A 23846-nucleotide genomic window follows, 5' to 3' on the forward strand; every position below is an offset into this window, starting at 1 on the left:
CTAAAAGCAATATTCATGTTAAAATAAATAAGCAAAAAACCACTATACCATCAACAGTCTAAAACCCCATATTGTTTTGGATCTTCTTAACCCTGGTGGAAACTTCCAATCTTTCTATGGGCTGCAAAAGGAAATAAGGAAAAAACACCTGATTATTTCAGCCACTGAAATATATCTAGCCTCTTATAGGTCTATGAACCAGAGCTAGACTTAAGAATTTAGGGCGTTTAGCAAGGATATAGTCTGTGTCTAAGAAGATCAAGACATCTAACAGCAGTGATTCAAGCCACTGTGTAGGAGAGCAAAGTGCTAACTACCCAGAGTCATTTACAGGTGGGGAGAGAGTTGCAGAAAACATGCATGAATTGTTGGCCTTCGCATGAATTGTTGACCTCTGGGGTGGAACGCAAAGCAGAACACAGGTCTCACGTCTGTGCTCTCTGCTACGTCTCTCAGAGCAATAGGCTTGCAAAGACAGAATGTTCAAGAAATGGAAGTAGCTTCAGGGATCAGCAGGAAAAAGGTCTGGGGCCTGAAGATCTTCATGAGTACAGATTTCTACCCAAAGGATATAAGATTGCATGGAGGTCTGGGGACAAGAAAACTGAAGGAAGTTTCACTCTCACCATTTCTGATGTCACCAGACAAGTCCTGTTTCCATTTCTAGAGCAAGCTTAGTGGCAGGCAGGGTATTTTCTTTAAAAAAAAACCCAAACTCAACAAACAAATCCAACCTCCCTCCATCCCCGCCAATCAAACCAAAGCAAATAAACCCCTGTAAAATGTTTCAAGATGCACAGACTAAGATTTTAATAATAAAGTTGTAAGACACCTTCAGAACTTTCCATGACAATTAAACAGAAACATCAAAAGATATTTCTGTGAAAAGAAGAGGTATTTGGTTCTGTGGTACAGAACTACATAGACTTTGAAGAAATTTCATTAAAAAAATTGGTTCCCAAGCGATTAGTTTGTGTGTTCCATGCATTCAAAATTGACACTATTAAAAATGCCTGTAAACCCAGTTGGTCAATAAAGACTTTGTTGTTTTTGTGAGTCCCTAAATATATATGTGCTTGATTAGAATCTCACTGGTCTATCAAGAATATGAGTATGTGTCCAGGGAGTTTTTAAAACATGAATCACGGGGATTTTATTAATACAAACACCATGGAAAAACAAAGGAAATTAAACCACAAAGACTATAAATGTCTGACTTAAATCCACTAAGGCAAGGAAATTAAGACTGAAGGCTGCAAATCCATCTTGGTAATCTTTCTACAACTCAGTCTATTTCAGTAAAGAGTCTTGGACCAGCATATGAGTATGCATTTACCATATAGATGCAACTCTTCACATGCATGTGATCTATTTGAATGTGACCTACTAGTGCATGTAACAGGTGTACTACAATGTGGAGGTGAGGAACAGAGTGTGAAACACTGGCTAGGATTTTCGCTTGCATTTGAAATTTCTTGGCTTTTGTAAGATTACAGCCAGTTAAGTGCTTAAAATTATTGGAATGAGTTTTCTCTACGTTAATTTAAATTGTCACGGTCTAAATTCAAGAAGAAGATTAAAGGCTTCTGGAAACAGGTGCAAAGATATACTTTAAAAGCACCATTAAAATGCATCCATGTTCTGGTTGATAGACATTTCATTTATAATCCTGCAAGTAGAGTATTCCTGCCAGGAGCACTATCAGTCTGAGTCAGGGCTGAATGAAGGGGTACATACCTAGAAATGCCCAGGTCTTGCATACCATTCACACCAAAACTTCTAGTCCTGTGGTCATGTTTGTCAGAGGATAGTAAACCATTAGATTTTTGGTGGAAACTTTGGGGAGGCACAGACTACTTCTGCCTTTCCCATCCGCTTCTTGGCATACAAACCTGGAAAGTTAGACTGACAAATCTTGTCCCACAAAGTTTAAATAGGTGTGAAGAATTTGATTTCAGCATTAATTTGATCTACATCACATCATTACTCCTCACTGATGTTGTTCCATAACCATCAGTAGCAAAAAAATTGGTATGTCTGAGGTCTATTCTAGGTGGAAGTCAACAACAGAGCATGCAAGTATTAAGACTACTGCATTTTAATGCCTTTGACAGAAGGGCTTTAACTTATGGGGTAGATAATCCAAACAACAAATGGCTAACACACTGGGAATGATCAATAAACAACTAGTAACTAATAAAGCCCTGAATCTTTCGCATTCCCTCTGTAAAGTCAGCAGTTTGCCACTGAACAAGATGAACAATTGACATGGGGCAACAGCATTCCTATAGAAGAAACCTTGTGTGACAGGGAAAAAGCCCAAACCAAACCCCAGTCCAGTAAGGTTCTTACCCTATTATGTTTAGAAAAGCAGGCCTCCCAAACAGTATGTTTGCTGGGAGAGCAGATGGAGACACAAAACCTTCTACCTACCTCATCTTTAGCGACCTCTGCCTATTACTTCAGTTCCCCTACAGCATAGGCTGGATAGGATACAGATGTAAGCCCAAGGAAACCTTCTGTAGTGGCTGCTAAACCAGTAAAAGAGTGTGCATGCCACATTATGCTTGAGGATGCACAAATTTCTCTTATTTCTTTCCATGTATTAAAGCAGGAAGGTCAGTCTTAGGGGGTGGCTAACCCCTTGTCTGTGCAAATGAGCCCTTCACAGTGACTGCATTATGTGCAGCACTTAGTGATAGCAGAGGTATATTTGGTTTGAGGGCTTCACAGAAATTGCTAGCAAGTGCAGCTCCTTTTCTTGGCTGTTGTCATTCTTGTTCTGGTTATGTTAGTACACTGCAGAAGTACCTGGGAATAAACTATTCCTCTAAGTGAAACATCATTTTGATTATTACTGACATTGGTGCTCATTAAAATACATAAGTGAAACACTGCCTTTCTGTAGACTCTGAAAGCTATTTCATGTTACTTGAAGGGGAATACAAATGAATAGGGACTGTGTCACTTTAGTTAAAGAGGGAGAATGTTCTAAAAAGCTGGAATTTGGACTCTAGATCAGTAAGCAATTGAGGTTTGTAGTTTACTCCTTTACTGTCTCTTTTTTGTTTTTCATCTCTCTCTGATTTCTGATTTTTAAGGTGTGTATACATGGAGGAATGGAGACAGAGCATGTTTATTTTATCTGCTGCACAATTAATGATACAAATCTATGTTCAGATGAAACAAGATCTAATAAATGTAAACAATACTTTTTTTTTTTCCCTTTCTGATATCATTGTCTTTACCTAACATGCAATTTTACACTCTCTCTACATAAAAAAATGCCTTTTAATACTGGGGTTTTTTTTAACCACCATCTGTGTCTATTGTTACCCATATCAGTGCATTTTAATGGCTGTCTCCTAGTTCTCAAGATGTTTGATACATTTCCCCTTCCACTGTATTGCAGCTAAAATATGACCTCCTGCAGTTTAAATAATGTAATTTAATGATTTCACATTTTCAGCTATCCAAGGCTTCCTTTCAGCACTGAAGCCTTTCACTAATGATTTGGGGAGATAGTTTGTTCTCATTTCTTTCTGAACTCAAGACTGAGAAACTCTGACTTGGTAATAAATTATTGACATCCACTTTAGGAACAGTACAATGTGTAGTGGAAATAAAATACACAAAGTTGCAGTGCCAGGAGGCTAGAATTTCCAACTTGTTGATTTTTTTAAAGGTTCAAGTGTCATTCAAGCTGTGTATTGGTGGAGATATCTAAAACATTCTTGTGCCATTACTATGTAATCTGTTTGGGCCAGCCTTTTGTAGAGAGACTCCCAAATTGTTATCTATGGCACATGCGTGGTCAGCAGTGAGCTAACAGGTTTCTGGTTTCTTCTTATTTCTAAGGTGCATACTATACCTTACCATATTATACTATACCTTAGCTCAAATACATTAACTTTTTAGCTAAAGCTGCTCTGGCTGCCATGGAAAAGTGAATGATATGAGAGTACAGCCTTTAGTAACTATTCAATACTGGAATACCTTCTTATTTCTCTGTGGTTTCAACAGGAAATCAACAGGGTTAAAAATTCTATTAAGAAAACAAGACAGAAGAAACTGCGTCCCCAGAAAAAGTATCTTTCTGTTCAGATATACAGAAATATTGCATTGAGACATAAAAATCAGATGGGCTTAAGGAAAGAATGCCTTTCCATGAATATCAGCTCCCAGGCATTATTGAATACCCTGAGATTAAGTAACTACTAGTCCCTAGGACAGACTCTTGAGAAGGAGAACTAAAATTAAAAAAAGAACACCCTCCCCCCAAAACCTAAAGAAATGCACTTGGCAAAGCACATGAAGAAGCTGAAACTGAGGAAAGTTTCCCAAAGACAGAAAGCTGAAAGTTAATGAGCACCAGTTTGGATGATAAGAGGAAAGACGTCACAGAGTTTTCTGTGTTAAATCCATAAGGACAGGCCAAGAATCAATGAACTAAAAGCAACAGACAAACACGTTATCTTGTAGGGTACCCATCTCACTTCTTCCCTTATCACAACCTCATCATTGCTGCTGTAACACCTTTCTTTTTTTTTTTGCTGCTTATGGAAGCATGGCTGTGTTCCAGCTGTAATTCTAAGGTGCCATGAGGGCAAAACAGGTGTGTAAATTGAGTGGGACAACAGCTTTCTTGGGTGGTTTTTAAAACCTTATGTTCAGTGCTTTTAGTGGATTACTGTAAAAAGTTATGGTTGTTGATTTTACTGTTCTCTTCAAAGAACTGTTTTTGGAAAGTCAAAGCTCCATAGACTAATCTGAGGTCTGTTTAGGGATTTCTTTTCAGTCTAAAAAAGATGGCTGTTTAGACACCAACCCTCTTGGTATCCCAGTTAATTGTATTCTTTGCATATTCCTTGCACATATGAAATTTGCTTACCAGGAGCCAAGAAAAAACATATTATTTTAAGTTTCACAGCAAGAATTTACACTTTCACCTTCCTTCCATTCACACACATTTGACAGGCTGAGAGAATCGGGGTGGTTCACCCTGGAGAAGAGAAGGCTCCAGAGATACTTTAGAGTAGCCTTCCAGTAATTGAAGGAGGCTACAGGAGAGCTCTAGGGGGACTTTTTACAAAGGCATAGAACAATGGGTAATGGCTTCATACTGGAAGAAGCTAGATGACCCATTAGGAAGAAATTCTTCACTCTGAGGGTGGTGAGGGACTGGAACAGGGTGTTCAGAGAAGTTGCGGAGGCTCCAAAGCTTTAAGTGTTCAAAACCAGGTTGGATGGGGCCTGGAGTGACTGGTCTAATAAAAGGTATCCCTTGGTAAGGGCGTTGGAACTGGATAATTTCTAAAGTCCCTTCCAACCCAATCAGGGCTGTATAACAACTGAATGATTTAACACAAATACATTGGGGAAAAAAATAATCTCATTTATAAGAAACTGACTACTGAAGAATAGGTAATTTCACTGAATAAGTTATAAAATGTGACTAACTACCATATAATTAATCACTCCATTTTCCCACTGTCTGGAATTTTTAAGGAAACTCTTGTTTACTCAGTTAGCATATTTCCTCCTGATTCCTATCACTGAATCCACAATCAAGGGATTTCATTGGTTTAGCCAGTCACCCTGAGGTATTGTACACATCATCCTGAACCAGACCTGAAGATCCTCAATAAGAAAATCAGTTAAATGTGTATGTGGATGACAGAAAATGTCAATCAACGTTTCATAGGAATTTGAGTACTCTGTTAGATCAGAAGTTTTCTGAATTCACAAAGCATTCAAACAGTCTTCAGAGTGCTGGAGTTTTTTGGTTTGGTTTGGTTTGGTTTGGTTTGGTTTTTTTGAGTTACCTAGCTGGTGTAGTTTGTGATGAAGAGGTTTAGAAAATTTACTGGCCAGAGAAGAAAAAGACTACACAAGAAGACCCAGCTCACAGGAGCTGTGGACATCTATGCTTGACCGCACTGGAAATTCTGGGCTATTTGTGAAAACTTGTCTCCCCAGTCATCTAGGTTGATTGTGCCACAATGAGGTTTAAGAGAGATGGAAACTGATGAATACAGTCTGATTTTCCCCATAAGACAGGAATTACTAAAACTGTGTTGAAGCATAGGCTTCTAAGACTATGCCTATAAAAGTGCTGGCTACAAAACAGAGCACATATTCTATGATTATATCTCAACTAAGCACAGCTAAAGATATGTTCTAGTGAGACAGCACTCTTACCTGACTCCCACCTCCATTCACACATGCATTGGGCTACATAGGGAGCAAGAGAAACCTACAACTGTGATTCAGGGCTCTCAAGAGCTATCTTGTCCAAGTTACTTCATTTCCTTCTATATCAGTTTCACTTCCAAATAATAAAGGTGGTGGCACGTGCTTAGAGGATCAGGAGGGAAGAGTAGAGAGAGTAGAGCAAACAGCAGTACAACTAAATAAATGTGCAGGTTTTGTTCCTGTCAGATATTTTATGGAAGGTGTGATTGCATCCAAAGAGAGGGAACTGCACTTGATGCTCTGGTGAGTCCTTATTTGATTCCATGCTTCTGTCTACCAGTAAAGATTGCAGAGGAAATCTTTTCATCGGGTAAGGTCATTGCTTGCAAAATTTATTTGGCAGCAGTTACACCTTTTAGCTAGCAATTAGACATCCATGGCTAAACTGAAGAGCAAAGGTTGCCCGGCTTAATCCCTACCTTCAAGCTTTGCCACATGGGGTGAATAAATGACGTAAAAACTGCACGGGCTTATGTTTATTTATAATACTACATACCCAGCAACTACAACCTGGAGCACTCCGGAGTGGAAGGATACGTTTTTATAATGCCTGTTTCTTCATTAAGATTTCATCATCCACCTACGCTAAAAAGCCACTTCCCCTTCACTTTGTTATATCTGCTTTTACCCGCTCCTGTTCCCACATTATTTTTTTAATCTCCAGTTCCCTACTTTACATGCACTCTCAAATTTTAAACAAGCAAAATTTGTGCATTAGTGTGTCCTTTTCATCTATGATTTATGAATGACAGGTTCTTCGGTGCAGCTTAATGGTATGAGAGAGACATTATTTTAAACATTAAAGTGAAAACCATTTACAACTATGATAAGAGAGGTCTGTTGACATTAAACTTTAAAACATGCACAAGGTAAAGGCAAGTAGCTGCTCCAACAGGTGAGAGTACTGTGCATGTGGTTTGTTAGGGAGTTTGTTCAACACGTGAGCTGTCTCTTCCTTTTCTCTGTTTCACAGCCTGTAGGATTTGGTGGTTCAAACAATTAATCTGGTAACCAGCAGCCACCAGAGTTTAATAACTCAAAAGTACTTAAGGTGCAGTGTAGACCATTCAATTAAAAAAAAAAAAAATCATTCTCATCAAGGAAGACATTTTCTTCCATTTACAACACCAAGAAATAAAAATGAATAAATTGGAAGAACTAAAGCTTTATTTTGATACTTCCTGCTCATACCTTTACCACTTGCACACTGGACATTCACTTCCTTACCATCCTCCTGCATTAAAGTTGTACTATTCTATTGTAAGGTATTGGCTAACACTTGCTACATTTGATTCAGTTCAGTTCAGTAGCAACTGCTTTCTGACACGTAATCAACATAATTTGGAGTAGTACATAAATCCATCTAATACCACATCTGTTTGGATTGAGAACTGTTTCTTGTTGATTGAACAGCAGACAATACTAGTGAAGAACAGAGATTTTATAGAATTGCTTTTCAGTCTGATTTTTAGACCACAGGGAGAATGCATCCGATATCCTAAGGCAGAGCTGTTGCAATATGTTACAGCTCAGACACATACAGAGTTGGACTTTTTGCTTGTGACTTTGGAGTCGTGCAACTCCCTCAAAGATTATATGAGGACAGCAGAATACTATTGATAAGGCAGATCTTCCACAACAAGAAAAAGGCTGCGTATCTGGGACACTGATGGCAGCTGAAAAAACTTTGATTTTATAACACAAGTGTTTAATTTTTTTAAAGTCATTTTCAAGCTTTTAGTTGCCCTTATTCACTCATCTACCTTAATCACCAGTGGTGGAACAGATACTTGCCTTCTTACTGCCATTTGAAATTTTAAAGTCACCTGTGAGTAGGGAAGATTGATCACTGATGGCAGAAAAGCCTAACAAATCATACATCTATTTTATGTTACTGACCCATAGAACCTAAGACTCAATCTCCAACCTGTAATGCAAATAACTCTTAAGTATCTCTCAAGTATTAAAAACCAATTCAGGTATGAATTTTCAATATGTGTCAAGAGCAATGTTTCACTGGAGAACAGACCACCCAGTTTAAAGAAAAAGTGAAACAAACAGGCAAAAGAGCATATTAGAAAAATGATAACCATGGCTTACCTTGTAGATTTTGCAATGGCAAAGTCATGATGCCTCCTGCTGCAGCTGCTGCTACCAGCCCTTGGATGTTGGTAAGATTTGCTGTAGGTAGAGTTAGGACAAGTCCTTGTTGGCCCCCCAGCTGCCCAGCCATGTTGAAAGGAATAAGGATCGGCTGATTCAGGGCTGGAGTGCCTCCTGGCATCACCCCCGCTACTGCTGAGGCTAACTGTTGGGCTGTCAGTAATGGCTGCAACAAAACACAGACAGCAGGTCCATTTTACTGTGCAGAGCTGTGTTACACACACCTTTTCTGGCTTGGGACCCTTTCATGTTCCACCACGGACATGCACTGCTTCCAATATCTGAAAGTATCCATTCTCACCCACACAGACTGTTCTGACAAACTCGACAGGCTGAAGCTGTAAGCCTGACAGTCGTGTAGCCTGGTAGCAATCCCAGTTGAATTAAGACTAGCAAACTCATTATACATGCACTGAAGATAATTTATGAATATGAGGTGGCCTAACTCAAGCCAGCTTTTAAGTGCTTAAATGCCAACATTTCCCAAATTTTCACTGTAGTACATTGATCAAAACCAGCAAACACTATAGTAACTATTACTAGAAGCTATGTGGACCAAGACTGTCCTGGAAAGCAGAAGAACACGAAGTATCTTCTCAGAGTATGGCTGACTTGGATAAGATTGTGAAGTGACATGAGAAATCTTTTAAAATGTTATACAGTGCCATACTATTACACCTACATTTTGCTGTAAAGAAAATAAATACCTGGCATAAAAGATAATGAAATGCCTTTACTAAGGTAGAAGCTGTGTGTGACAGGCACAACTGTCAGAGCCAATAAAGCTGCATTAAAAATTGCACAAGCTTTTTAATATTAAATTATGGCATGTATTTTAAAAATAACTTCTATAAGACATTCAAATAATTCACCTCCTAAGTATGCAAAACTGCTTAGGTTTTATTTCAGAAAAGCCTGCAAAATGCTAATCTTTCCAAACAAACAGCTTTTAAAACCTACACATGATATATACATGCTCCCTTTTTGTAATACTAAATGTAGCCCAACAGAGTCACATTTCCTACATTACAGAGATCAAATATGATCAATTGCAGTTATTTACTTTTCAAACTGCATGTCTCAATTAGCCAAAAGGAAAAATACTGACCTGAGGCCCAACAGGGAATGCAGGATGGGACTGACTGGGTTGGTGCTGGTCTGCTGGGCTCGTGTCGGGCAGCCCTGTATTTCCTCTGGCCTCTGAAATCCAAAGAGCAGACTGACTTTAATCTCAAGCCTGGGGACTGCCACATTACCTTCTACTCTGATGTCACATAACATCAAGCTGAAAATGATATGTTAAAGTGCCTTATCAATAACTCAAGCACTCAAATCACTTATCAGCTGCATAAATTATGCTTACATTCATTCAGACCAGCCAACTCATTCCAGAAGCTACAAAAATCTGACAGCAGTGAAACTGAAGCTATCATCAACCCAGCTAATGTGGGTTGCATTATACATCAATTTACATACAGTACATGAGCACTCCGGGTGTGTGGGAAAGGCATTTTTTATGCTTAGGTGAGCATCAGCCATTCTAATTTCTGAAAGCAAAAATTATCTGAAAAACAATCAAGTCACATCTACTTTGTATCTTAATAAAGTATTTTCTTTTGTGGGTTACTGAGGCAGCAAAGGCTGTAGTGTTTGCAATAAAAAGGCACTATGAAAACTGAAAACTGCTATGCTTCCAAATGACAGCTTGTTTTCTGAATTGCATGTGGGGGGCAAGCAAAATTCTGTGAAACCAAGGATTTCCAGCATTTTCTGAGCTGATCAATATCCAACAATCGAACTATACGCTGGGCACTAATGACTTGCTAAGCACAGAACACAGCCCAGCCCTGCTGAATTTTGCTGAAGTCTGCAACACAGATTTGAAAAAGAAAAAAAGAGAAAGAAAAATGTCCTGTGAGTTGTAAGAAAGTACCAAGATGTTTTTTAAATTATGTCCATTCCATTGTTTCCTCTGGGGGAAGGACTTGCATTGATTCACAAAGTTTCTCAGTACTGATGGCACGATCGGGCCCACATTTATCTTTGAAGTGCAAAGAATGACAGCGTGTATCACAAGTAGCTGTAAGAGTCCTGTACTCTCTGAAAAAGAAAACCCTGGCACTGGTGTCAGGTTTCCTGGCTGGTATGATAGCTCCTGCTCTGTTAGCTTTTTCCGGTGAGTGGTTGAAATTTTGTTCTATGCAAATCTTAACGAGATGCTCTTTTCCTATGTTTGTCCTATGAATAGCAAGTGCAAGATAATTCATAACCTGTTTATTGGCACACTCTGGCACCATAAGGAAAAGGATATGATTGTGTTACACTTATAAATTTTAAAGAGGGTATTATCAGCTCATTTAAAACAAATTCTTCTATATATTCTCCAAGGGGACAGACTTATAAATAATGGAAATGTGAAAAAAAAAAAACAACCACCTTCAGCACATTAAGGTACAAATAAAATTGACTGCTACATATTATTCAATTGACTTCTATCTCTACAGCGAGGTGTCAATCATAACGGCATTTTAGAATAGGATTAAACAATAAATGTGCAGAGTTATTATGTAGAAATTTGAAAATATGATTAATATGTAATATTTTTGTGTGACCGCAGAAAGGCAGAAATGGACGCTGCTTTGGGAATACTTACAAATGGTCTATTGAAATATTTGATTTGCAACTAATAAAAACGTACAGACTTGCTGACATTTTATAAAGGGAGTTCTGTAAGAATATGTTTGGCATTTTAATGACCACTGTCATTTAATAATGTGAATAAGCTGACCTTCTGTAATTGGCAAGGACTCCCAACAATTGCCTAATAACCTGAAAGCAGTGACCCAGTCACTAAATTTTTTATGTACAATTTACTCATCTGAGTTACTTGATAAGAAAGAAGTGGAACTAGATACCTGAGATTCAGTGAAAACTGGGGTTTTTTTGTTTGTTTATTTGTTTGTTTGGGTTTGGGGATTTTTGTTTGTTAGTTGTTTGTTTGTTTTGTTTTTTTTTCAAATACCTTTTGTAATTTCCACACATTGTTATCAGCTTTTTTTAATCTTCTCATCACAGCTGTATGTATAAAGTAATATTAGATCAAAGGCTCAATACCAATGAATATATCACTCCCCATTAAGATCAGATCTTATAAATCAATTTTGTTTATGTAATTTTAAGGGCTGAGAATTTTTGTCTTTGTGTGTGATTTAATTAATATTAAAACAAGCTCTATATAATCTGTCACATCATTAAATTGTCCTATGAAAGCTTTGGGAGAAGAACAAAACTGAATTAAAATATTCACTAGAATTAGATTTTATTGCAGTTATTACTGCCTGAGCTCTCAGAAAATAAATAAGAAGTTCTGAAAAGATATGCCTGTGCTACAGAAGGTTTTTTCCATAGTGCAGCTATCCTAAGAACCACAATTTTTTTGTTATCTGTACCCTAAGGATTTTGCAATTTTTCATCTCATCAGCTGTATGCAGTACAAGTGGGTTATACAGCACTGTAAAGTCGAAATTGATAACTCTCCTTGTTTGCATTGTACTAATTGGAATCGCTTAGGATTACCTTCCTTTCATATGGTCACTCACTGAAGATGATGTATCATTTTATTTCAGTGCTTGAATGCTTTGCCTGCTGCTTGTAGATCATTTGCCATATGATGCAGATAAAATAGCACATGCTTTCATGCACATGAATTTGGTCTTACATGGCACCCTATTGGAAATTAGGCATGTTGGATTCTCAGACTGAAATTACAGAATCTCAGAATTTCCTAGATTGGAATAGATCTTTAAGATCATTGAGTCCAGTCATTAGCCTAACACTGAGAAGTCCTTGACTAAATCATATCCCTAAGCACCACGTCTACAAGATTCAAATACCTCAAGGGGTGGGGACTCCACCACCACCTTGGACAGGCTGTTCTAAGGCCTGTAAACCATTCCAGGGAAGAAATTCTTCCTAATATCCAACCTAAACTTCTCTTCGTGCAATTTGAGACCATTACCACTTGTCCTATCACTTCTTGTGCTGAACCTCCTTTCAGGTAGTTGTAGAGAGCAAGAGGGACTCCCTTCGGCCTCCTTTCCTCTAGACTAAAACACGCCAGTTCTCTCAGCTGCTCCTCATAAAACATGTGCTCTAGGCCTTTCACCAGATTCATTTCCCTTCTCTAGATATGCTCTTGTACCTCGATGTCCTTCTTGTAGTGAAGGTCCTGAAACTGAATCCAGTATCTGAGGTACACCTCACCAGAGCCAAGTACAGGCGCACAATCGCTTCCCTGCTCCTGCTGGCCACACTTGCCGATACAGGCCAGGATGTCGTTGGCCTTCTTTGTCACCCAGGAACTCTGCTGGCTCGTGTCAGTCAAGAACCCTAAGACCCTCCTGCTGAGCAGCTTTCCAGCCACTTCTTCCCAGGCTTCTAGAGTTGCCAGGGAATGTTGTAGCCAGAGTGCAGAACCCAGCTTTTAGCATTATTAAGCCTCAGACAATCGGTCTTGGCCTACTGATCTGGGCTGTCCAGAGCCCTCTGCAGAGCCTCTCTACCTTCTAGCAGATCGACACTCCCACCCAGTTTAGTGTCATCTGCAAACTTCCTGAGGGTGCATTCAATCCCCTCATCCAGATTATTGACAAAGATATTAGAGAGAACTGGTCCCAGTACTGAGCCCTGGGGAGCACCACTGTCCATCAGCTGCATTTAACTGCATTCACCACCACTCTTTGGGCCCAGACGTTGAGCCATTTTTTTATCCATCAAAGTGTCCACCCATCCGGTTTATGCAGGAGTATGCTGTGGGAAATGGTGTAAAATGCTTATTAAAGTCCAAATAGACAACACTGGCAGCCTCACACCTCCTTTCATGTTCTTTCTAATCCACCTGCTACAGCAGCCACCCAAGGGTCAAGATTTTCTCAAAAGGCACAGGCAAACCTGCATGCTGGGCTGCCAGTAAATATGCACAGGGAGAATTTCAGGGTTATGTTCCGTTGCATTACACATGGTGACAGCATGTGTTCCTTGCTGTACACGATCTTACATGAGACACATAGGTTAAAGATCCCAGGAAGGTGAAGCAGAGAGAGAAAACATTGGTAGAAGGCTGATTTTCCTTTTCTCACTTACAGTGTTGACTTGGTGGATTCCTCTGATTTCAGATTATCTAAGAAGTAAGGAGAGCTCTGTACACAGTTGCTATTTCTGATTCACAGACTCATTACTATTAATTTGCAAAAATACTTTCCTTAAGACCATTGCTCTAATCTGGCAGCACACAATCCCCTGTTATTGTTTTTTCCCCTCTGACTAGCTGCCTTTATTTGGAAATTCATTAGTTCCAGATGCTGGAATGACCTTTGCAAGTAAATCATATCCCTGTCCAAATTCCAGTCCTCACCAACTAAAATGGCCTGTCAAATTTCAGCCTAGATTTTCCACTTGTTCAGATCCAGGCTATTACCTCTTGTTAGGCTGTCCTCCAACATTGCTCAACTTTCTATCAGTGAGGGGTATGATGGCAAGGAATCAGGATTCATTGCAGGTGCTATGGAGCTTGGGAAGCTACCAGTAGCTGTTCTTAACGACACTTTGACTCAACTAGACTGTAATCTCATTCCATCTTTGTTTGCCAGGGCACAAGGGGCAGGGACAATGCAGTAACGGAGCTCCTACTCCGGAAAGAGAAGTATATCTCCTGAATACCATTTTCCTAGGCAGGGAGTGAAGACTTCTCCTGTAACAGCGTAAGTCAAGGAGTTTGCTTAGTAGTACCATATGAACAGGCAGGAGTGCTACTGCCAGGGTAAAGCCATGTCTGCAGACAAGGGTTTAATATTTAATAAACAGTATTCATCATATGTGATTCATCATAAATTAATTATAAATTATATAATACATACACTCACCTCTCATCCTACCAAGGGGCTAGAAGGGCATGACACAATAAAAAATTGAAGTTCACCATAAACATTGTAAAATAACCCTCTTAAAATAAAAACACTATTTTTAAAAGTCACAGAAGTTAAGTAAAACAAAGGCAATCTTCTTCTCCTTCACTTATTAAAAAGAAATAAAAAATAAATCCCCCAAAATCAAGAGAAAAATCTCAGTGGACAATATGTGGCTTTAAAAAAAAATCACAAAATCACAAGAGAAACATCAGAAAGAGAAAAAAACATTCCACATCCCAAGGCCTTCTCATACAAAATTACAACTGTAAATGCACTAGTTACAAACAAGATTTCCACAGTTTTCTTCCTTTTTGTTTCTTACACATCTTCAGCAACACAACAGATCATTCAGTTGCAAATGTCTCTATCTCCCAGTGCCCCATGAAAGAGGAAATGCTGTAATCACCACTTTACAAACAAGCAAATAATAAACAGAGGGACTTGGATATGGATTCTCAAATCAGCACCACTTACGTACCCAGATCTCCAGCTGTAGTGACACTGCTCAGGAAAGCAGGAGTCAAAACACACAACTGTTCCATGTAAACATGAAGAGGAAGTTCATTACTCTGAGGATGGTGGGGCACTGGAGCAGGCTGCCCAGAACAGTGGTAGAGTCTCTATCAAGGGAGTCGTTCAAAATCTGCCTGGACACCATCCTGTGCAACCTGTTCTAGGTGAACCTGCTCTGGCATGGGTGTTGGGACTAGATGATCTCTAGTCATCTCTTCCAACCCCTATCATTATGTAATACTGTAACTGCTCTGCGACTCCTTGGCTGCTCCAGAGCTACCAGTAGCTTTGGCAAGGTGAACCTGCCTATGTTCCTCAGCATCCTACACTCAGATGCACTGCCCATCCCAGCAGACCTTTGCCACACATTATGCATGATTCTTGAAGGTAACCTGCATCTGACTGGGAAATGTGACTATTGTGAAGAATATAATAGGATATATGATGAATGCATTAAACATGCACCTCCAGCTTTGTCCTGGAGTTCCTAGTTCATCTGGCAATGCATGCTTACACCTGCTCAAAGACTCAATGCACTCTGGCATCTCTCAAACTCTACACCAAAGCTCACTCAAAGCCAGTGAATAAACCACAGCATAGGACTGTCCTCATCAGATGATCTGGACATAATTTTCTTGCAATCCTCAAGAATGAATTCTGTCTCTCACATTTGATCAGAAGTAGGGAAATGATGGGCCACCTCTCTTTAGTACTCAATGCTTTGAAAAACAAGCAGAATCAAATTTAATAATACTGGGTTCTGAGTAATCAAAAGAGTACACAAATCCTTCTGAAATACCCATTTAAGCAAATATTGTAAATGAATCAACATTAATAAAAGAACATAGCATTTCAAGCAACAGTTCATATTAAAATCCTTAGATACAGTTCCACAATGTGACATTAAATTACTTGTATTTATCTCTCAGTAACTGTGAGAATAAGAAATCAAGACCACACTTTTTTCTTACTCATTGAGCCAATACAGATTAAAGATACCGTTTAAAGAATTAAAGTGAAAAGACTGCCTGTGAGAAAAAAATCTTACATTTTAAAAACTAATAAACTCACAGTCTGAGCATGTAATATAACTGCATTTAGGTCATAAGCCATATGATCAGGAGGGAAAAAGAGAACTTTTAAAAAGAAAATAAATAGACTAACCGATAATATTGAAATGATCAGATATGGTGTATGAAAGTCCATCATCTCTGATTAAAGTAACTCAGCTGTGGTGGGTTGAAGTTTGCCCCCAACATTAACTTTGCCAGACCAACTCAGTTAGAAGCAAATGAAGCTGTATTTACAAGCAAAAACTACACTCTGCAATGGAATGCAACGGATATGTACAAAATATGCAGTATTTACAGTATTATACAGATATTAACAATTAGCAAACCACATGAAAATCCCTCAGGTCAAGAGACCAGGGAAGCCATTCCACTGCCAGCCCTGTCCCAAGAGAGAGAAGCAGAGAGACAAGCAGTGAGTTAGGCTTAGCCAAAGTCAGCCAAAGAGCATTATCTCTCCTGAGCGAAACAAAACAGCTGAGATCAAAAGAGAAGAGAAAAGGGAAGCATTGTTATGGTACAGCTCCTCTTATTCCAGATATTTGCCCAATGAATTTATTTAGAATAATATTTTGTTTTCCTTTTTACACCCAATAGTGATTTATTTATATTTTTCTACTTTTCTGCTCAAAATCTGTAACTGAATTTTAAAGGCGTAGTCTTCATTAAATGAACTCCTAATTGTCAGCAATTATACCAGGAGCAATCTTGCTGAACAAAATTTAATTGCTGAAAGAAAAAGATGCAGCTGATAATGAAAAAAAACCACAACATTGCCTCCAAATAACCCTCATTCTGCCACAAAACACCCTATTATGGCTCTTAATTTCACTGTTCTCATTTTCCTGCTGTCTCAAAGGTTGGACTTGTAGGTAGAAAGACTTTCCAAATCACCTTGCCCTTAGTAATCAGATTGCTACACAGAATTTCCCAAACACAAAGTTTTACAATACTTGCAGGAGAGAAAATTAAGATTCTGTGCTGAATCTATTTTACATCAGTATTACCCTACAGTTATCAGAGGACATATTCTTATTAGCTCAGCAAAGAAAATTAAGCTCAGAAGTTAAATGAGAATAATGAATAACCCACTGAAAGGTACAAATTTAAGCTTGGACTTCTCATATTTAATTCAAGTAGTCAGCTGTCCTCTTCCAGTTTATGACCAAGATGTGACCTACAATTCACTCATCTGGACTGGATAAAACATCTCCAAGCATTTGGTTATTGCACAGATTGTTAAACAATTCACCTTTTCCCACTGACCTCTACTTCAGTTTCTAAGCTTTTATTTTTAGGCAGCAATTTAAGCCTCACAAAGAAAACCAAGCAAGTAGAGATCTGGCTGTGCGCAGAATTACCACCAGCACCTGTTAACTACGAAACTTAACAATGTTGCAATGCTGATACTGTTATTTTACCGTACAACCATTTTAGTACAACACACAAGTGCTGTGCTTATCTTCTACAATGCCAGGCTCTCTCAAACTGCATAATTCTCACTCTTAATTTTTCCCTCTCCGATGTACAAAACTCTTCTACCTTTGAAAATGTTTGTGGTATGATAAGGAAATGCCATATTGATCTACCATATTGACATATATGTCAATGCAATATCCTGTAAGGAAAAGCTAAAAATCCCACATATAAAATGGATTGAATTAGATAGCAGAATGAATAGACCAGATCTGCCTTACTGACTGTATCATTCAGTACTTAAGTAAAATCCCACAGTTTTACACTTATCTGAAACTGCCACGCAGTTGCTAGTGCAAAGCTACCAAAATCACTGCAGAGCTCAAAATCATTCTGCCAGCAGAGCACAAAACCTCTCCTTTGCCTGGTCCCTGGGGATGTTTTCTCCTAAAGGATCTTCTCCCTCAACACACATAAGGTAGCCAAAATCACTGTGCTTATTACTTGTATGCACACAGCTTGCTTTGTATTTATGCACCTGCATCTTTCTGGATCAGGGCTGATAACATTACAACTCCATGACTGTTTTATAATGAAAATCAGGCTATTAAAGTGATTCATGTTACAGAAAACTTCTCCTGGGCAACCACTAGTTACATTTATTCCCCCAAAAAAACACCAAAAAACCAACCCCAAAACATTCCAAGGCACAAAAATCACAGATAATACAAAAACCCAGCTCTTCCAACTACCTTAAATTTTCTTCTTTCCAATGTTTATTTGGCTCCTCTGTCATTGTCTTATCTACTTTCTCTTTTTCCCAAGTGAAATTTTCTTTTTACTATTGGTGCCTATGTGAATATTATTCCACTTCAGGTGCTTCATGTGAGAAAAGAAATACTGCAGAAAAGGTGAAGTGATATAATTGCAAAAGTATGTTCTTTATTCAAAATAGACTCATTCTACTTTTTTTCACCCCCTAAGTACAGTGCATAAAAATCCCTTGTTATTGGTACATGCATTTTTTATGAATTGGACCCCTCATATTGAGAGTTCTAGTTTCTTTTATACTGTATGCATTAGCACAAATATAATCACATTAAGGTCACAAAGACCCTATCAGTTTTCCCTGAATTTATACAACATCTCATACTCACTGTTTGCTGTTAGAGCTGGTGAATGCAATGATGCTAAAGGTTACTTACCAGAAGATGGACAGGTGAATGCATTATTATTTCATGTTGGGCAGCTGATCCCTAGCTAAGAAGGGCAAGAGGCTTCTCTAAATTAAACTTTGCTTTCTTTCCATTCCTGGAACCTTACTAAATGCCAAAAAGTGAGCATGTTAAAGGACATCTATTTTGGAACATCTGCTACAGTTTGCCATCTTTACAGCTAACTAAGATTTCTTTACGATTTTTATGACATTTATCTATATATGCCTTTTAATTCCAACTAGGGCAGGGGACAAGCTTTCCACTAAAAGCCCAGCTTCCTGAGACTCTTCCGATATGCCTCTTCTGCCCTCCCCCCCAAAAATGCAGACTATGATATCTTACAAGGACACACATGGCTGATTTCTTGGAGAATCTCACAAAATTTACATATTATGGGTTTGGCTGCTGGAATAGAGGCTACTGAAAGCCAGGCAATATATACGGATAGCCTCTGGTGCATGGTAACTGAGACATCTGGCTGGAAGAAAAGGGCAGCATGTCTATATCTTTTACTTTTTATAAGTTACATTGATTGATTCCTAAACAATAGGGCACAGGTAGGTGGCTGACGACAGAAATTTAACCCACAGCTTTGACACCATCCAGGGACTGGAAAGAGAAATCTGTAAGGTGGGGAGGGGATGAACCTTGTGTCCTTCCAGTCCTGTGAGAGCCTATTTAGAAATTCAAATCACCAGCTTTGGTGAGTGAGGAATATTCAGTTAAGGAAACAAACATTCAATTAAACCCAGTCAAAGCATCTTGCACTTAGATCTTCGTCAAAGCCAACATTCAGCAAAATGCACCCCATGGTCTATGTAAACTCCTAGTGGAGCGTCCTGATGAGCAAGCACGGTCAAGCAACAGTGGTTTATCACCCTTGCCACTAAGTTCACTGTCTGGTTTCATCCCTGCGGTGTCTTTAACAATTTCACACTCTCTGCTGTGGTCTTTACACAGCCCTGTGGGGCAGCTCCATCAAGTGTCTCATTACAGGTTGTTCAGCTGTTCAGACTTTATTGAGACTCTTGAAAGAGCTGTCCCACAGAGCTGTGTACTGTAGGAGTCCAGTTGAGAACCAGGATGAAACCTTAACAGTGGCAGCAACTCTGTATGCAGGGGAGCACACTCCTAGATCAGACTAAATCACAAAACCAGTAAGTCTACATTATAAACCTATTTAGCTGCACATGTACCTTCAGAAATTCCTAGCTACAAAAATTCAACGTCCCTCCCCCTTCCAAAGGAGCCTGTGCTATTTGATATCTGCAGCAAGTTCTCATGATGTGGCTCAGCAGGGTGAGCCATTATTTCAAATGAAAGTGTTGGCTGGGAGCTGCAGAAACTCATGGTATGCATGCCTCCAGATCTTGTAAATCCTGAACTGAATTAACTTCTGTCTCTTTATTATTGTCTGAAATCAATTGTAGTGACTATTTACAAGGAGCTTTTGCTAGGAGTTCCCAAACACATCATCTGTTTTTAAAAGAGCATTCAGCCTGTTGGCCTGGTCTTGCAAGCAATGTCAAGCCTGAGCATCACTAAACCAAGTCTAAAACACACAGCAAGGAGGTCTATTCCTCTCTGCCTCCCCCAACACACTTCCATTCCCTCCCTCCTCTGTAGCCCAAAAGCTAAAAATATAAAAAAGATCTAAAGAATGAGAGTCAGCATTATCATCCTCTGCCTCTGGAATTTGAGCAGCTATTTACCCGACAATGATTGTGAAACCACTCTGCAGCAACCGCTCACATAGTCTTTCCCACACTAGAATTACCCTAAAACAGCTCTGCAGGAAAATAACCAAGTGGTTTATAAACATTTGGATAGTGTTCCTGTAGTATGCAAGTCAAACTCCCACCAGATTGCACATGTGTTGGATTAGTTCTCCAGGAAAGGTTTGAGCATACCTCACAGGTTAAAAAAAAAACCTACAAGTAGCAGGCATATATCCTGTGACAGACATACTGCATGAAAGATCTCCTGGTTAGTAATGCCTTGTCATGGCAAGACCTCTTTGTAACAACATGCTGTGCAGGAAAGGAAAAAAGCAAAACAAAGCCACACAACTTAGCTTTGCCAAAATACCAAGTGGCAGCAACTTACTTGAAAGAGTGAGGGGGCAATGTGATGCATCTTAACAGGATTAAATTATATGGAGCACACAAAGTATTTCTAATCCAGGATAATGCTTGTGTTCATATATATATATGTATGCCCCTCTATATATAGATACATATTTTAAAACAAATTAGTTCCCTACATCCCTTTCATTTTTATATTATTGTTCTGTTTACTTTTTTCAGCATTACAGTAATTGAAAAATATCTACTGGTAAAAGATGCTATTAATTTAAGTGCATTCATAGTGTGTTATGTCACTAATAGACTTAGGTAACATTATTCTTTTATCCTTTTTACAAAGCATTATTTTATTGTCCTCTCATTTCTAGGATTTTACTTCCACTTAAAGTCAAGTAGAGTGAGGGCTTTGCAGAATTCTATTATATTATTGTCCTGTCATTATTCTAACTCCATTACACAACAACACAAACCCAGCATCAGCTTCCATTTGTCATATTATTTATTTTGAGGATTATGTCAGATCTCAGACTATGTGTACGTGCCTACTAAACATAATTTGGAGTTGGGCAAAAAGTAATCATTGATTTATTCTAAAAAAGCTTTTAAAGAAAATGTCTTTTAACTGTTCTGTATTTCTGGGAAGCTCTGTCATCTAATTTTAACTCATGCAACCCTTTAGAAGAATCTAGCGAAATTTACAAAAGATAAGACAATGTCTAGAGGTACATATAGACAAATGGATCTGGACTTCTTTGGTGTGGAAGCCACACCTGTGCTCATGTGGTGCCCTGTGCACACACATACTGTGTGCCACTCTTGACAGCTGTGCTGCTGCTAGGTAGAAGTTGTCTTGTATCTGGACAGAGGGGAGCACAGAAGACCTGGACCAACGAGGACCTTAGGCCCCCTTTTCCTATAAATCATATCCTTCAGCACACCAGATGCTCTTTATGGAAGTGGATTGCCATCACTTTCTTATTATCTTCCATTAGTACTTTCAGCTTTGAGGATATGCAAAAGACAGGCAAAGCTGGTTTAAAATAGCTGATACTTCCATCATCATTCCTTATGGCTGTCATAAAGAAAAGGCAAGATTTAGGCTCAACATCAAATCATCACAAACTTGATGTGAGACCCTTCACCAGCTCTTTTTACATCATACCAGAGAGCAATACTGGGCCCTCAGAGAGGCCCCAGACCAAAGAAGCACATCAGTTAGAGTGACTGCATCAGCAAGTATGGCCAGCATGCTGCTTCTTCCAGTCACAGACTTACCAACTGACACTCTCCAATCTTTAGGGCAAATGAATATATTTGGTATGGTGTAATGTCTGCACAATTGGGCTCCAGAGTGGCCCTTTCTCCATATTGAATGAATCTGCACTCATATCTCTTCTTCTTGTCTTTGGGACAAACTCACTACATGTCTTCCTTGCATCCTCACACCAGCACAAGGAACTCTCCTTAACTCTATCCACATACTGGATACTGCAGGACTGCTGACAAGAATAATATTTACTGACTACCAACTATACAGCCCCAAGCGAGGTTCTGGTCATGATCAGATCACCACTCAGATTGCTCCTCTTGTTACTCTGTAGGGTCTGCTGTTTATATAGATGGTAACAGACGAAGTAGATTTCACTCAGCAAAAGATGTCTGGTTTCAAAACTCAGTCTGTATTGAAAACATGCTAAAAATCTCTCCCAAATGCTTATATCTTTACTACCTGCTCAGTTAAAATGATATTTAAAGAGCTTGCAGGGAGAATCCAGCCCTTTAACATAATATGCACATTTGACATTCATAAGACACTTGTCTACAGAAAGCAGAATGCAATAGGTTTTATTTCAGTCGTTGTGAAGCACACCACTTGTTTGTGTTAGAGCACTTGGCACACGAACTGTTATAATAGCATTGGTTTTACTTAATGTTATTCTAATGACTTTCCTCCAAAGAGCATTTGTGGACACCACAACTCCCTAAATGGTAACAATGGATAAACATCAGCTTGAGAAATGCAGGTCTGTATTATTTATGAAGCTGCAGTTCTCCTGTAAATAACCCAGTTGTTAAAATGATATGTATCTATGTAATTGAGTCTTCTGTATACAAATAAATAAGGCTTTATTGCAATGTCAGAAGTTAACAGACCAGTCAATAAAATCAATAACTCACTTTTTCTTGCTTATATATCTAACTTTTCTCCACCTTTCCTATGTCCTCTGTTTGCTCTGGTTACATATTAACATTCCAAAGGATATATAACTCTTAAGATATTGTTTAGTAAATGGTGGTCTAAGTCTGAAGAAATACCACCTCAGCAATTTAGTACTCTGCCTGTTTATTGTGTGCTTTAACATGTACTTGTCTGTTACAAATCACGGAGAAAGAAACCGTCTTTATCTATGTACATCAGAGTGCTAGAGATTTTTAATGCGAATGGCTACATGAAGGTCTAAGTAAATTAGGTTCATATTGATACATTTAGCTAAAAGTGCTCCAGGCCAGGACTACATTATCATATAACCACTGTCAAAACAGTGCTGCCAGATTAGAACACTGTGCTGCTGATGGTTAAGGTTGTGTCAGCATTTCCATTATGTTTCTCATTTTTCAAATATTTATAACTTGCCTGCAAAATTTGCTTTGGCCTAAAACTTGGTGAACCAAAAGCCAGAAAACTTGGTGAACCAGAAGCCAGATTCTACAAATCTTCACTCCAGAAAGTCAACCATTTAATTTCAGTGGGGGTGTTTCCATTAAGATGGGTTCTGTTAGAATCAGGATCAAGGTTCATGAGCCTTGGGGTTGGTTTTTTTTTTTTTTTTTTTTTTTTTTTTTTTTTTTTTATGAAAACAGGCTTGGGTCCTTTTAGGAATGTTTTTTTAAAGAAAACAAACAAACAAAAACCCAACCCAACCCAAACAAACCCAGCCAAACACTATGGAAGCACTGGAAAATAAGTCTTGCTTTCATAATGTGATTAGGTCCCTAACTTGATAATCTCTTATTTTCAGTGCTTCGAAGAAGAAAAATTAACAGCAAAGCTGCTGCAATGTAAAAACTAGCCATGGGGCATATGCACTAAATATTTTTCCACTAATTACATTTTCTTGTGGGTTTTCATCTGGGATTTAGCACACCTCCTCAACAGCATAA

General features: G+C 38.7%; 1 protein-coding gene across 7 annotated transcripts in view; it reads right to left on the reverse strand.

Moving 5' to 3' along the window:
• The window catches only part of POU6F2 (POU class 6 homeobox 2), a 321124-nt gene that overhangs the window by 175976 nt on the left and 121302 nt on the right, over positions 1 to 23846 (reverse strand). For all 7 annotated transcript variants that reach the window (XM_054161003.1, XM_054160996.1, XM_054161000.1 and 4 more), the window contains 2 exons: positions 9527 to 9618; positions 8356 to 8584 (listed from right to left, as the gene is read on the reverse strand). In XM_054161003.1, coding sequence (XP_054016978.1) covers positions 8356 to 8584; positions 9527 to 9618 — 321 coding nt within the window. The remainder of the gene's footprint in view (positions 1 to 8355; positions 8585 to 9526; positions 9619 to 23846) is intronic.

Source organism: Dryobates pubescens, chromosome 4 (assembly GCF_014839835.1).
Source record: "Dryobates pubescens isolate bDryPub1 chromosome 4, bDryPub1.pri, whole genome shotgun sequence".
Taxonomy (NCBI): Eukaryota; Metazoa; Chordata; class Aves; order Piciformes; family Picidae; genus Dryobates; species Dryobates pubescens.